Source organism: Carlito syrichta, unplaced genomic scaffold (genome assembly GCF_000164805.1).
Source record: "Carlito syrichta isolate Samal-C Ts95f unplaced genomic scaffold, Tarsius_syrichta-2.0.1 Scaffold307179, whole genome shotgun sequence".
Taxonomy (NCBI): domain Eukaryota; kingdom Metazoa; phylum Chordata; class Mammalia; order Primates; family Tarsiidae; genus Carlito; species Carlito syrichta.
The window spans coordinates 73,829-88,055 of NW_007251275.1; the positions used below are offsets into that span (position 1 = coordinate 73,829).

Below are 14,227 nucleotides of genomic sequence, written 5' to 3' on the forward strand. Positions count from 1 at the left end.
CCGGCCGCTCCCGGCCACCACAGCCTCGACCTGCTGGGCTCCGGCGATCCTTCCGCCTCAGCCTTCCGCACCCAGTTAATTTTTGATTTACTGTAGAGATGAGGTCTCGGCAAGTTGCCCAGGCGGGTCTCGAACCTCAAACCAGGTGGGTCTCAGGCAATCCACTCACCTCGTCCTCCCAAAGCGCTGGTATTACAGGCTGAGCCACCAAGCCCGGCCAATAATATTCTTTTTCCTACAGCTTCCTAACTGTACCAAGTCCCATTACCCAAAAATAAAAAGATAAAACTAGTGTCTTGACTGATGTCAAATACCCAAAATGCTGTTAAATTTCTCATTCCCAAACTAATAGAACATCCTTTTAGTCATGTTCACACTAGGGCCTAGTAAGGGCAATGAGAGGTTCTACAAAGGCCCGCAGACACTCTGGTTCAGAACAAGAGATATCTTTGGGATATAGGGGCAGATGTATTGAGGGTGGCAGAACTTACCTACATCTCTACTCCAAGAGAAGTCAAGTTAAAAAATAAGAATTTTATCTGTCTGGGGATGGGGAGACACCTGTTATCAACAAGGGGACCTGAATGAAGCATATTTGTATACCTAACCCTTAACTGTACCCCACAATATCAAAATAAAAAATATTGATTAAAAAAAAAAAGTGAGAATTTTAAGCCGGGCTCGGTGGCTCAGCCTGTAATCCCACACCTTTGGGAGGCTGAGGTGAGTGGACTGCCTGAGCCTGCGGGTTTGAGACCCACCTGGGCAACTTGGTGAGACCTCATCTCTACAATAAATCAAAAAAATTAGCCAGGCGTGGTAGGGTGCGCCTGTAATTCCAGCTACTTGAAAGGCTGAGACGTAAGGATCGCCAGAACCCAGCAGGTCAAGGCTGCGGTGGGCGGGAGCAGTCACTGCACTCCAGTCTGGGCAACAGAGTGAGACTCCAATTCAAAAAAAAAAAGAAATCTCCATATTGAGGTCTCATTTATTTTCCATTCTTTTCCTTCCTTCCTTCTATTCCTTCCTCCCTCCCTTCCCTCCTTTTAAGGTGTGGTCTCACTCTGTCAATCAGGCTTCAGTGCAGTGGCAGGATCACAGCTCACATCAGCCTTGACCTCCTGGTTCAGATGATTCTTCTGCCTTAGTCTCCTAAGTAGCTGGAAATACAGGCACACGCCACCACACCTGGCTAATTTTTTACCTTTTTTTTTTTTGTACAGATGAGGTCTTACCGTGTTACTTAGGCCGGTCTTGAACTCCTGGGCTCAAGCAATTCTTCTGCCTCAGCTTCCCAAAGTGTTGGGATTACAGACATGAGCCATCATGCTCAGCTCCATATTAAGGTCTCAAATTGAGTAAGACTTCATAGACATGTGAGAGTTACAGAGTCTGAGATACCTGGGCTGAATAATGTACAAGTCGGCCAGGCTCGGTGGCTCAACTTGTAATCCTGCGCTTTGGGAGGCCGAGGTGAGTGAATTGCCTGAGCCCGCGGGTTCGAGACCAGCCTGGGCAACTTGGCGAGACCTCATCTCTACAATAAATCAAAAAAATTAGCTGGGCATGGTGACACATGCCTGTAGTTCCAGCAACTTGAAAGGGTGAGGCAGAAGGATCGCCTGAGCCCAGCAGGTCGAGGTTGCGGTGGCTGGGAGCATGCCATTGCACTCCAGCCTGGGCAACAAAGTGAGACTCCGACTTCAAAAAAAAAAAAAAAGAATATTCGTAAGAATGATATTCCCCAAGAGAGGATGTCTGCTAAAAGATATGAAAGGGAGAAAAGAGCTCTACTATTAGTAACTACTTGAGGATAAGCACTTGTTATCTACTCTAAGAATATCTCAGGCTATCCACTAAGGGGCGTGTATTTCCTACCAGAGCAATTTATCCTTTAGTAGGTTTCAGGACTGGTGGTTTATTGTACCTTAATCGTTAATGGAAACCTTGGTTGTCCAGTTCTCTTTGGTGTCATGAAACCACTGAGGTAATTTTCACACTGTAATGTTTTAACAGTCCAGCTATACACTCAGTAAAGATAGGCCTTCAATGCCATTTACACATGTTAATTATACTCATAATATAGTTTTACAGAAATGGCAATAACAATCATACCTAAGAGTAGCAACACAGAATCTACTTCTAACAGCAATTTGACTACATGCTTGTATTAACCCATTTCCCTCAAGCATATGGTGCACCACAACTCACACCTGCACACCCTTTTATCAATAAAAGCAATCATATTTTCACCTATGACATACATACGCATACACTGCTCTATGACTATGATTTTTTTTTTCTTTTTGAGTCGGAGTCTCACTCTGTCGCCCAGGCTGGAGTGCAGTGGCAGGCTCACGACCACCACAGTCTCAACTGCTGGGCTCAAGCGATCCTTTCACCTCAGCCTTCCAAGTAGCTAGAACCACAGCCGTGTGCCACCACACCCAGCTAATTTTTTTATTTATTGTAGAGATGAGGTCTCACCAAGTTGCTCAGGCTGGTCTCAAACCCCTGAGCTCAGCAAATCCTCTTGCCTCCACCTCCCAAAGTGCTAGGATTATAAGTATGAGCCACCGCGCTCAACTTGCTCTATGATTTGTTCCACTTTCCTTCCCTCTCCTGTTCTGTGTTGTTGGTCTTCAGACAGCCTGTTTTCTTCTACCTGGTCCTGGAATAATCACTCACATGTCCTCTACTCCCTGAGCCCTCCCACACTACATCCATATTTGCCTCTCTAGGAGAAATAGTTGGGTTTTCCCATGTTTAAAAAACCCTCAGCCAGGCATGGTGGCTCACACCTATAATCTTAGCACTTTGGGAGGCCGAGATGAGAGGTTTGCCTGAGCCCTCGGATTCAAGATCAGCTTGGGCAACTTGGCAAGACCTCACCTCTACTGTAAATCAAAAAATTAGCCGGGCATGATGGCACACACCTATAGTTCCAGCCATTTGGAAGACTGAGGCAGAAGGATCGCCTGAGCCCAGCAGGTCGAGGCTGCATTGGCCAGGAGCATGCCACTGCCCTCCAGCCTGGGTGACAGAGTGACACTCCAACTAAAAAAAAGAAAAACCCTCACTAGTTCAGGAGAGAGAAACTGATGTGCTCTCTGACTAGGCCTCTTCTCCACGTTAGAGAAATTTCACCTAGATCTTCCAGGGTGAGTGAATTCAACACTGCCTGATATACCAGTTTAGAAACAAAAACAAAAAAACTTAAAATGGAGGGAAGATCAGATCCCATAGTACAGGGGGAAAAGTCTTTACGACTCCTTCCTAAGAACATATAACCCTTCAGCTTTAAGTTGACTTTCCACTCTACCTTCCCTTTATTTCACATCCCTAAAATTGGAATCGAAAATATGAAAACAAATGAGAAACAGGAGACAGAACAGAAAGGTACTCACCATCACTGCCAGCTGTCTATAGGCCTTCTTCAGTTCAACATCGGATGCTGTGGCTTCAACCCCCAGTACATGGAAAGGGTTTAGCTCATCCTCAGGAACCCCAGCCATAGTCAAGAGTCGAGCCACTTCCTCTTCAGGCTGGCAGTAGCGCCCACTAGGTACAGGTATATTCCCCTGCCTGTTAGTCCTCTGCTTGACCCAAGGCAACTCCAGCCAGCCCCACTGCACTATTCTTACCAGCTGCTGCCATGGCCTGCTATCTCTCAGCAGACTTAAGTAACGCTGCAAGGCTGGAGAATTCAGCCAAGAGAAGAGCCTGGAGGCTTTATCCCTCCAACCTAACCGGTCACCCAGTCCCACCATAAACCGCCAGCCTAACTGCAGACAGCCCAAAAAGAGGGCCAGAGCCAAGAGCAGCAAAGCACCCAGTAGCCTAAGAAAACGGGTAAACAGCCCTGCCCCATGGTAAAACCCCTGGCTTAGAAACTGGAACACCACCTGGCCCCAGCCTCCCAGCCGCCCTGCCCAGACTCCCACCCAAACTCGAAAAAGGTCCAGATCACTGCTTTTCAGCTGCCTGCATGCACAGATGAGATGTCCACAAGTTTCTACGTACTCTCCCACCAAAACCAGCAGTTCAATCAGCCACCAGAAGCCTGCCTGTCCGAGCTGACATAGTTCCTCTGCTCCCCACAATCCTAGGCCCCTGCGCTTATCTGCCTGACTTCGTTTCCGGCCTAGCCGATGTCGACCAGGGGACCTGGGATCTCTACGTCCACTCTCCCGAGTATCCTCCTTGGTTGGAAAGCGATGGTGCCGCTGTCTCCGGGATGGGGGCTTCTTCCCGCTGGACACGCGTGAAAAATCACTGGGGAACCTAAGAGATTCTTCATCATCGTATTCCTCTTCCAACTCTTCATCTTCCCCCAAGGCTGGAGAGGTACAATGGAAAAAGTTGCTAGAAGAGCCATCTCCTCCCTCAGAGTAAGGCCCTTCCGCGATTCCAGGGGTTCCCTGACAGTTGCAAGCAGTTGGAATGGAAAGAAAAGAAGGGTTCCCATCCTCCTGGTACCCAGCCTCATTCTCTCTTGAGAGTTCCTGGTCCACTCCTGACTCTTCTTCTGAAGATGCCTCGCTCTGATCAGGGCCTTCTCCATCCCTAGGTGGTCCTGGACCCCTTGGGGGGCCATGGCTTGGATCCGACCAATGGGCTGGGTTTGGGGGCTGTGTGTACTTAGGATCAGAGTGCTCTGTGAGGCAGCGGGTACCATTAGGAGCAGTCTCTGCTGAGTCCCTGAGTCCTGAGAATGAAAGTATTTCAGGGTCCACGGAGGATCCCAAAGTCCTGAGGGAGGCACCACTACTGTGGTGGGCTCCACACAACCCTCTTTCTCCGGGGTGCTTCTGGGCCATGACCCCGGGCTTCCTGGGGGTTTTAGGTCACAGCCATCATGGTAAGCTCTGATGCCTACAACAAAGATATCAAAGTGGGGATGGTCAAGGATGGGAGCCAAGAGAGGAGTTAAACAATCTTAAATCGGAGACACATTTAACACATCCACCTCCCTGATTTTCCCAAGTTCTTTGGGGACATTTGCTACCCCTAGCAATAAGCCTGAACTAGACTAACCACAACCCTGCCTGCTCCAACCCCCTCCTCCAAATCACTTAGTTTTTCTTCCTTCTCCAGAAAGCTATAATCTTCAATCAGGGAAAGTGGGAGGTGCCGCAAAGGGTGTGGTCGGGGGCGGGGGGGGGTCGCTCTTGGCAAAAAGGCTAAGACGGCCGGAGAGAGGGGCCGCAGCCTGCCAGAAAAGGGTGGGGACCGTGCGGCCCCTGAGGAAAACCTGGGGGCGGGGCTTCGGATCGCCCCTGAGACCCACCGGGAACCCACCGGCTGGGGAGAAGGGCGAAGGTAACGTACCGAAGAGCGGCGGTAACTCCTCCCCCACGAGCAGCTGGGCCTGGGGCCAGGGGGAGCTACGAGGGCAGCTCCCCCGGCTCCGCCTCCCGCTCACGCTCTGCTTCCGCCTTCCGTCCCGGCCGCGGCCGCCGACTGGCGCTGGCTTCCACTTCCAGGGTCAGCAGAGAAGAAATGGGAAGGCATAGGAAAAGCGGTTGGCCGAGGCGCGGACCAGTCCAGAAAGCGCTCAACTCAGAGGAGGCGGTCCTAGGGAAGCGCTGGCCCCGCCCCTTAAAGGACCCTCTACAGCCGCTCTCCGCGCGCTGGAATGGGATCCGCGCGGCTTGCACCGCTGGAAGCAAAGCAAGTGGGCTCTGCACCAATGCCTGCAGACTGGGGGCAGACTCTCAGGACTGCTTGGCTGTATTCCTGGGCTTTCCCGAGACTGGGAGATGAAGGACAGCCACCGAGCCACACATAGTCTGTTTCCCTTGCAGACAAAAGCAGGGAGCTCAGAGGAGTCACTGCCCTAATCCCTTCCCTGCCGGCTGCAGCGAGGACAGAGGCCCCTTTGTATCCTGCAGAGGTGGAGCGGAGGAGAGGCTGGCCCCCGCCCTGCCCCCGCTGCGCTGTCCCTTCTTTCACAGCAACCCCCGGCCTCCCCCGCGGCTGACCTAGCTGGCGAGCTGCCCCCTTAAAACTGCAGCTCCCACAGTCCGGATCCGCCCCTCGTCGCAGCTCCCAGGCCCGATCTCGGAGCGGTGCCGGGGGACTGGAGCGTAGCTCTGCTGGGCTCCGAATCACAGCCGAATGCCAAAGAACACTGAACTCATCTGCATGCCGCTTTGCATCTCATCTGCATACCAAGCCATTCGGTCGACGTCGACGCGCGCCCCCGCCCCCACGCAGAGCCAGCTGGGTCTCCAGTCTTGGCTCCCCTCCTCTGCACGCTTCTCTAGACTTAGAGCGCTCCTATCAGTACCCCTTCCGGGCCCTGTCTAGCCCTACAAGTTTTTCCACCCGTGCACCCCCCCCGCCGGTGCTCCCAGACCAGTAAATGCCCCTTCCCTAGGTCCCCGATCCCGACCACCCGGTTCTCCAGAAGACAATACTCCAATTCTCTGGAAAATGGAAGAAACCAAGCTGGAGCGGGGGGAGGGGGACACTGAGACCCCACTTGGGGCTGTGAGAGCTTCAAGTGGTCCGATGATCTTCTAAGTATTCAGAGACCTTTCCCCCAAAACTCTTGTCGTGTTTCCAAGGCCCGTACTTGCTATGGTAGGAGGTCTCTAGTCCTGGGCTAGAAGCTGTAGGCAATCTGCGTCCCCCCACACACCGGAGAAAGAATTGGAGGGCCCGCCCCGTGATGTCACCCCCCCAACACACACCCTGTCCCCTTCCTCCACCACCCCCCCCCGAGCTAGTTGCATTTAGCTCGCAGGGCTTGGGCTACGACTTGCAAGAGTTTAGGGGGCAACGAACAGAGTGGCCCTGGGGGTGCCCTCAACCGACAGCCGCCCCGGCGCCTAGGACCTCCGGGCAGGGATGCAGCTGGGAGTCTAGGAAAGCACTTCCACCCCTCCTCTCCTCAGCCCTGGCAGGGTGGTGAGTAGTTAACACCCCCTCCCCAACCTCCCCTTGTTTAGGGTCCCCAGACTTCCAACGGATTGAGGAGAGGAGTCCCAGGAATTCCCCCAAGCGAACCCTGCAGCCCGTTGGGACCTTGATATCCAAACACAGCTGAAGTAAAGTGCCTGCATCCACGCCACCTCATTCCCACGGTGCCCCAAATGCCAGACCCTCCACGGTGTTCTCCTTGCTGGATCTGAATGCAATCCCACTGGCAGCTCTGATACCCCTGGGGGAAGGGTGGGGTAGGAAAAGTCCCACCAGTGTCCTGAGGGGAGGAGCAAGTGGCTACCGGCATGTGAGATGTCTGTGGGCAAGGCGCCTGCTGACTCGGTAAGGGGCTGTGGGATTTGAACTGTGGCTGATGCGCCTTCCTCCAACAACTTCATCTCAGCATGAAGCCGAGGCTTCAAAACCCTGGCAAACTGTGGTGACTGTCTCTACCTAATTCCTTGTCCCAAACTCTTGGCGTCCTTTCTTCCCCTCTTTCTTTCCTGGGTTTCTAACCGCTGTGGGGAGACCCCACCATGACTCATTTTCTCCTCTTCCTCCTCCCTCTCCCCTCTCTATTAACCCCACCCTTCCGAATCCAGTGGGTTAGTATTGAGTCCCTGCTGCAGATGGAGCCAGCCTTTTCTGTTGGAGCAGGCTGCCGGGGCCTAGCTCCCCTTCCCTCCCCCTTAGTTTCCCCACAACCCCTCCCTTCACACATAGGGCTTCCTGCTCCTCTCACCCTCACCCTGAAAAGCTGGGGGGCAGACAAAGGCTTGTTGCTTCATGAGATTTTCATTAGTTTAAATTTTACTTCATGTCCTCGTTTCAGAGGGCGGTAAAGACGCACGCCGCTCCCCTCAACTCAGTCCGGTAAATTTCTTCAGTTGCCCCAACAGGGTCATGCTCCCTCCTGAAACTGGCCATTCTTCGAAAGAAATGGAAGTAGGGTCCTCGAGATTCATGGGCACCTGAGTTTCTGCCCTCTGCTCCCTTGCAGGTTTCTCAACCCCCTCCAGACATTCATGGATGGATCAGAGGAACTGACGCTGCCCTCCTACCCAGTGACCACCTTTTCTTTGGCCATGGAGGAAGCCTTGCTGCCCCTCACTGTGACGTCTGACCCCAGGCCCTTTAATCAACAAACCCCCGAGCCTCCAGATCCAAGATGTGTTTTGGAACCCCAAGACAATCCTGAACTGGCACCTGCCCTGGTGTGTGCCCTGTGCTGCTGCTTTGGAATCATCTACTGCTGCTTTGGTGAGGGCAGGGCCAAGGACTTGGGGGGGCACTGCCCAAGACTGTCACCCTCAAGGATGAGGCCACCCTGTCCTCCTTGCTCCTGGGCCACTTTGCCTCCTGCACCAGAGGGTGCCTACCTTCAGGGTGGCCAGTGTTGCTCTTGCCAGCTTCTTGTCCATTCCCTGCTTATGCCCCCAAGCCCAGACCTCTAGCATTTATCATTTGCCTTCTTGCCTCCTACCTCAAAACTCCAGTTCTAAATTATTCTCCATGCTTAAGGCTTCTTCACCCTTCCCCCAAAAACCTGCATCAGCCTGTGCCGATTTCTTCCGATCTGCCATCCCTGGAAGGACCAGACCTCCTTCCTATACTTTCCCCCTCAGGGTATCCTCTTACTCTTCATTTTTTCTTCCATCCCTGCACAGCTCCTGAAGGTTCCACTGCCCTCCTTAAGGTCATCCCTTTCTGCCCCCAGCCTTGAGGTCCCTTGGTGTGCTGCTCCTGTCTTCTGCTCCTCTGCTTAGCCATTCGTCTCTGCCCCTTCCAAGTCATCAGAGCCATCCCCGAGAGGCCTTTTCTGCCTCTCAGTGCCTCCCGCCTCACTTCCCAGGCTACCGCTGCTTCAAAGCAGTAATGTTTCTCTCGGGCCTGCTGTCGGGAGCTCTGGTGATCTTCCTGCTGTGCCACAAGGAGCGGGTGCTGGAGACCCAGCTGAGCCTGGAGGTGAGCGCGGGCATCGCACTGGGCATCGGACTCCTCTGCGGCCTGGTCACCATGCTGGTTCGCAGTGTCGGGCTCTTCCTGACTGGTCTCCTGCTAGGCCTGACCCTGGGTGCCGGGGCCCTGCTGGGCACCGAGCCTGTCTACCAACCACCTTCAGCCTGGGTGCCGGCTGGGGGGCTGGTGGGGCTGGCGCTGCTGGGAGCCCTGCTGACGCTTCGATGGCCGCGTCCATTCACGGTTCTGGGCACAGCCCTGCTGGGTGCTGCGGTGCTTGTGGCCTGTGCTGACTACTTCCTGGAAGGGCTGGCACTGGGCAGTCGGCTGGGCCAACGCCTGCAGGCACTTCCAGCCTTGCCTCCTCTCTGCTGGTATAGCTGGGTCTTACTGGGGACCTGGCCAGCCTTGGGGGCCCTTGGGGCCCTGGCCCAGTGGAAGCTCCTGGCTGAGGAACATGGAGGCCACGCCAACGGTGAGTTAGAGCTGTGGTGCAGAAGTAGCCAACCCATGCCTGCTCAAGTCCCTAGGCTTGAGGAAGGGAAGGGGAGAAATGCACTTGAGGGAAGAGGCCGGGGAGGATGTCTAAGGTGAATGGGACAGGGAACTGGAAAAAAGTTGGAGTTGAAGGTGCCAAAGAAGGAGACTTTGTCAGGGAAAGTAGAGATGAGTGATTGGAACTGTTATGGAAGGAAGGGAGGATCTCAGGGAAGCCTAGAAGGAACGAGCAAGAGAATCCCAAAGAGTTTTTTTCATAACAAATGGGGGGAAGATGAGGCTTTAAAGAACCATAAGTGGGTTTCTCTAGAGTGTGAGTGCATTTGAGGGTGGGATTCGGGGTCTAAGCAGGCCCCCTTGAGTCTGTATTTCCCCCTCCCAAGCAGTGGTCTTGAGCCACCAGCGAAGGCATCTCCAACTCCTTCGGATCCGCCAGCAAGAGGCCAAGTGGCACCGGACGCCCTCTGGGGTGGGGCTTTGTGAGGGCAGCTATCGGCGCCAGCTCCCTGCCAGTGCCCGGAGCCCTGCTGACAGCCTGGCTCCAGTGAGTGGAGGGCGGGTGGGGCAATGCGCTGGGGATGGGCAGTGTAGGAGGGGGCTCTGACCCAGACCCCTCTTTCCACCCTTTCTGCCCTGTACCTGTCCAGAGTTACCTCCAGAGTCTCCGAGAGCGTCAACTGGGACCAGGCCCCCAGGCCACAGTCCCCCACACCGTCCTGGATCTGGATTCTGACTGTGGTTCCACTGTGCCCCTCACCACGCCCTCTGGTTCTGCCCAGACCTGAGTCTAAACCTCCACTTTTGCCCCCACCCCTGGTGAGGGCCTGGGAATACTAGGTAGGCAGGGCTTAGGCCCACAGGAAGCACACAAATTTCCCCACCTCTTAGACTCAGGGGTAGGATCTGTGCTCCAACCCAGACCAGCCCTGTAGGGATATATTTCAAGGACAGATGGAGAGGAATCTTGTGGGGAAGGGGGAGGAAGGGAAGCATGAGTACCTACCTCTGTCGAATAATAGAGGTCCCCTGATTCCCAAAGAATCTGACTCCATAACTCCCTCCAAACCAAGGAGGGCCCTTACCCAAATGGCCTTTTAAACTACCCACCTCTCCGGGCTCGGTGGCTCAGCCTGTAATCCCGTGCCTTGGAAGGCTGAGGTGAGTGGATTGCCTGAGCCCGCGGGTTCAAGACCTGCCTGGGCAACTTGGCGAGACCTCATCTCTACAATAAATCAAAAAATCAGCTGGGTGTGGTAGCACAGTATGCAATCACACAGTTCACATACCGTAAATGGGAAGCAAAAGTTCTTTTGCTAAATACCTCTTTATCAGTGCTTAATGTTTAGATCTCTACAATAAATCAAAAAATCAGCTGGGCGTGGTAGCACACGCCTGTAGTTCCAGCTACTTGGAAGGCTGAGGTGGAAGGATCGCCAGAGCCCAGCAGGTGGAGGCTGCAGTGGCCGGGAGCAACCCCGACCCTCTGGTCTGGGCGACAGAGTGAGACTCCAACTCAAAAATAAAAATAAAAAATAAACTACCCACCTCAAGCTGGTGTGGTGGCTTATGCCTATAATCTCAGCATTTTGGGAGGCAGAGGCGAGAGGATTGTCTGCACTCAAGGGTTTGAGACCAGCCTGAGCAACATGGCGAGACCTTGTCTCTGCAATAAATAAAAAAATCAGCTGGGCATGATGATGCATGCCTGTAGTTCCAGCTACTCAGAAGTCTGAGGCAGAAGGATCACCTGATCCCAGCAAGTCGGAGGCTGTGGTGGCCATGAGTGTACTACTGCACTCCAGCCTGGGTGATAGAGTGAGTCTCTGACTCAAAAAACAAAACAAAAACCCACCTCAGTGTGCCTCATGATGGTTAAATTAGGGGTTTCATGTTTATACGATCTATAGAAAATCAGGGAGCCTCCAAGGCATTCGATACCTTTTTGATGGGGAGACGGATACAGAGGCACTCCGGTATACCCCAACCCCCAGGCCCCTCATTAGGGGGTAGTTGTATTTCTGGTTGGCCTTTCCCCAGACCCTGTAGGCTTGAGCCCCTTCTGCTACCTCAGTCGGGAGCATTATCTTCCATGGTGCTTCCCCTTCTCTCCCTCTCAACCTGGGAAGACCACAGGGCAGTGCCTGCCTCGGGACCTGCCTCCCCCAAAAGCTGGCTTCTTGCTCCAAGGAGAGCATCGGACCACATGCCAGAGTCTTACCCTTTTGCCCAAAGGAGCCTGGTCTTCGGGACTGCATGGGAGACAAGTGCCTTCTCTGCCTCTCACTGTGGGTGACACTAATTTCCTCCTTAACCCAAACTTTGTTCTAGCCACTAACCCATTCTAATGCTTCCTTCTCTGACTCACCTGCCCAAGAGCTGTTCCCTGGTTCCTCAGACAGCATAAAGAAAGACATATCCCTCCCCACCTCGGGCAGCAAGGCTATGATGGGAGGGAGGAAGGGAGGGAGAACATGGGAGCATGTGAATAAAATGACATTGAATACTGAACCAGGAAGTCTGGCCTCTACTGTTGCTACCCTTTTGTTTCTGCACCCCAAAACAAAGTTAGCTGTCTTGACAAGTGCCCCATCCCCTAAAGATCTGACAGAGGTATCTTTATCAGGCAGACCACTGTAGGAGTCACACGGCTAGAGAAAAGAGCTGTTTTGTTTTTGTTTTTGTCTTAACATGGAGTTAACCTTTATTAAACACCAATGTGCCAGACATTGTGCCAGGCCCTTCACACAGAGTATTTCATTTAATGCAACAACCCTGCAGGACTGTTGCATTATTAACCTTATTCGACAAATGGGGAATCCAGAGTTCAACAAGGTTAATTAGCTTGCCCAAAGTCATGAGCAAATAAACGTGATTCTCAAGGGTTCCAAAGCCCTTGCTCATCTTACTGGCCATGCTGTGTTCTTGCACTTTACTGAGGGAAGAACAGGACCCAGGCATCTAGCCTCCTGGCTGTTGCCTCCTATCAGGTAAAGATTGACACCTCCCTCTACCATTGTCCTCCAGAAAGTAGCTGATCAGTTGGAAGTGCTAGCTACCACAGGAAGAAAGTAGATAGAGTTGGGGGCTGAATCTGACTTGGGGGGCACTTCCCAGGAGGGAGGGAGTGCAGTAGAGTGGTGGCTAGAGTTGGAACTGTTAGAGGCTGTATCATGCCCCTGTCTGTGGTCGTGCCCCTGCTGCACCATCTGCATGGTTCTACCGAAGAGATATTTGATCCAGGTCTTAGGCCTCCAGGAGGGTGACATTAGCTGGGAATGAAAGGGCGGTAGAGTTTGGGGCTGCAGAGGTAATGTTCAAGATTGTGTCTATGGGTGAGCGATCAGTGTTCAAGGTGGCTGAGGGAGAGGTGTCTCCACCAGTTGGTGTAGTTTCTAGGGTCCTGGGACGGCAGTGCATCCAGTTGTGGGCAATATTTCTGGGATAGCCTTTCTCTACGCGAAGCTGCCGGTTGAGGCTCCAGTACTTTTTATCCTTGAAGAAGAAGACTCGGCCATTCTGCCAACTCATAGCAGCCGAGGGTCGGTCTGGCACCCCCGAAAACAAATCCTTGATTGGTTTGGGGTAGCGACTGAAGTCAGTTGGGGCTAGCTCGTCCCACTGCCAGTACCCGGTGCCCTGGGTATGGGAGGGTGGGGAGGAAGAAGAGAGAGCTTAGGAATCTCCAGAGATCTACCCCAGGCCACTACAACTACAGGAGATCTCCCTTCAGGAGCAAGTCTTTGCTTTTCAGTATGAGATAGCCCACCTCCTTCAAGAAAGGTTTTACCTTGAGCCGGGGGATACTGGCTCACACCTGTAATCCCAGCACTCTGGGAAGCTGAGGTAAGAGGGTTGCCTGAGCTTTGGGCAACTTGACAAGACCTCATCTCTACGATAAATTTTAAAACAATTAGCCAGGCCTGGTGGCACACACCTGTGGTTCCAGCCACTTGGAAGGCTGAGGGGGAAGGACTGCCTGAGCCCAGCAGGCTAAGGCTATGGTGACCATGAGCATGCCACTGCACGCCAGCTTGGGTGACAGAGTGAGACTCTGACTCAAAAAAAAAAAAGGATTTACCCTTGCTTTGAACTTTTTACCTTAATGAGGAACACCTTTTGGTTGAGAGGCCAGTAGAAAGCTGCATCCAAGTTGGGTTCTACCCTATTCAGCTTCTTGGGGAAGCCAGGAGATAGCCTGAAATTCACGTAACGCCACACCCTGTCTCCTGAGAGCACAAGAGGAAGAACAAGTCACGACTATCTTTAGGTGACAGCTTTTGGTCCCATTCCATCCTTTCAGAAACTTCTCATCTCTCCCTCCCTTTTACGGCTTCTTTAAGACTGGGCTCTACTCAGGTAAGACACTGTGACCAACCCCCTTACCTTTAAAGAAATGAATCCATTGTGTTCGAGGAGAATAGACAGCGGCATCCAGGTTTCCTGGGAGCCCCTCCCAAAGGGCAGACACTCGGAACAAGGGACTCAGCCCCGAATCTGTCACAGTCCACACATAGTCCCCCTTGAAGGCATAGGTCTTCCCACGGGGCCCTGAGAGCAAATGTGTGTCAATGAGTCAAAAAGGTCAAATAGGAACTTGTGGGTGTCTCTGGCAGGCTGATAATTTGTCCTCCTCCTACAGGTTGATTCTTCAAAACTTCATTCAACTTTATTTATTAACTTATTTAATTTTTTTAGTTGAAGCCTTACTCTGTTGCCCAGGCTGGACTGCAGTGGCACGCTCACGGCCACCGCAGCCTCAAGCTGCTGGGCTTAGGCGATCCTTTTGCCTCAGCCTTCCAAGTAGCTGGAACTACAGGCGTGCACTACCACGCCCAGCTTT

At 53.0% G+C, this 14,227-nt stretch overlaps 3 protein-coding genes across 4 annotated transcripts in view; 1 reads left to right on the top strand and 2 right to left on the bottom strand.

Annotated features, from left to right (window-relative positions):
- SARNP (SAP domain containing ribonucleoprotein) overlaps window positions 1–5,464 on the bottom strand; it is a 70,795-nt gene extending 65,331 nt beyond the window's left edge. The window contains exons 1-2 of the mRNA XM_008064012.2: window positions 5,332–5,464; window positions 3,408–4,875 (exon numbers count right to left, since the gene is read on the bottom strand). Of these exons, the coding sequence (XP_008062203.2) occupies window positions 3,408–4,820 (1,413 nt within the window). The 5' untranslated portion in view covers window positions 4,821–4,875; window positions 5,332–5,464. The remainder of the gene's footprint in view (window positions 1–3,407; window positions 4,876–5,331) is intronic.
- Window positions 5,465–8,015: 2,551 nt separating this feature from the next.
- Window positions 8,016–10,172, top strand: LOC103266409 (transmembrane protein 198-like). Its single transcript, XM_008064015.1, has 4 exons — window positions 8,016–8,190; window positions 8,783–9,364; window positions 9,774–9,931; window positions 10,035–10,172. Exons 1-4 carry the CDS (start codon window positions 8,016–8,018, stop codon window positions 10,170–10,172), a joined length of 1,053 nt encoding a protein of 350 aa, XP_008062206.1.
- A 2,458-nt stretch (window positions 10,173–12,630) lies between these two features.
- MMP19 (matrix metallopeptidase 19) overlaps window positions 12,631–14,227 on the bottom strand; it is an 8,601-nt gene continuing 7,004 nt past the window's right edge. For both annotated transcript variants that reach the window (XM_021715535.1, XM_021715536.1), the window contains exons 7-9: window positions 13,771–13,935; window positions 13,486–13,613; window positions 12,631–13,023 (exon numbers count right to left, since the gene is read on the bottom strand). In XM_021715535.1, the coding sequence (XP_021571210.1) occupies window positions 12,631–13,023; window positions 13,486–13,613; window positions 13,771–13,935 (686 nt within the window). The remainder of the gene's footprint in view (window positions 13,024–13,485; window positions 13,614–13,770; window positions 13,936–14,227) is intronic.

What these genes read in the sequence shown, in the direction of transcription:
- LOC103266409 (XM_008064015.1), top strand. Translation starts at nt 8,016, where the DNA reads ATGGAGGAAGCCTTGCTGCCCCTCACTGTGACGTCTGACCCCAGGCCC. An exon ending in AATCATCTACTGCTGCTTTG is followed by an intron (nt 8,191 to 8,782) that starts GTGAGGGCAGGG and finishes CTCACTTCCCAG; the next exon opens with GCTACCGCTGCTTCAAAGCA. An exon ending in ACATGGAGGCCACGCCAACG is followed by an intron (nt 9,365 to 9,773) that starts GTGAGTTAGAGC and finishes CCTCCCAAGCAG; the next exon opens with TGGTCTTGAGCCACCAGCGA.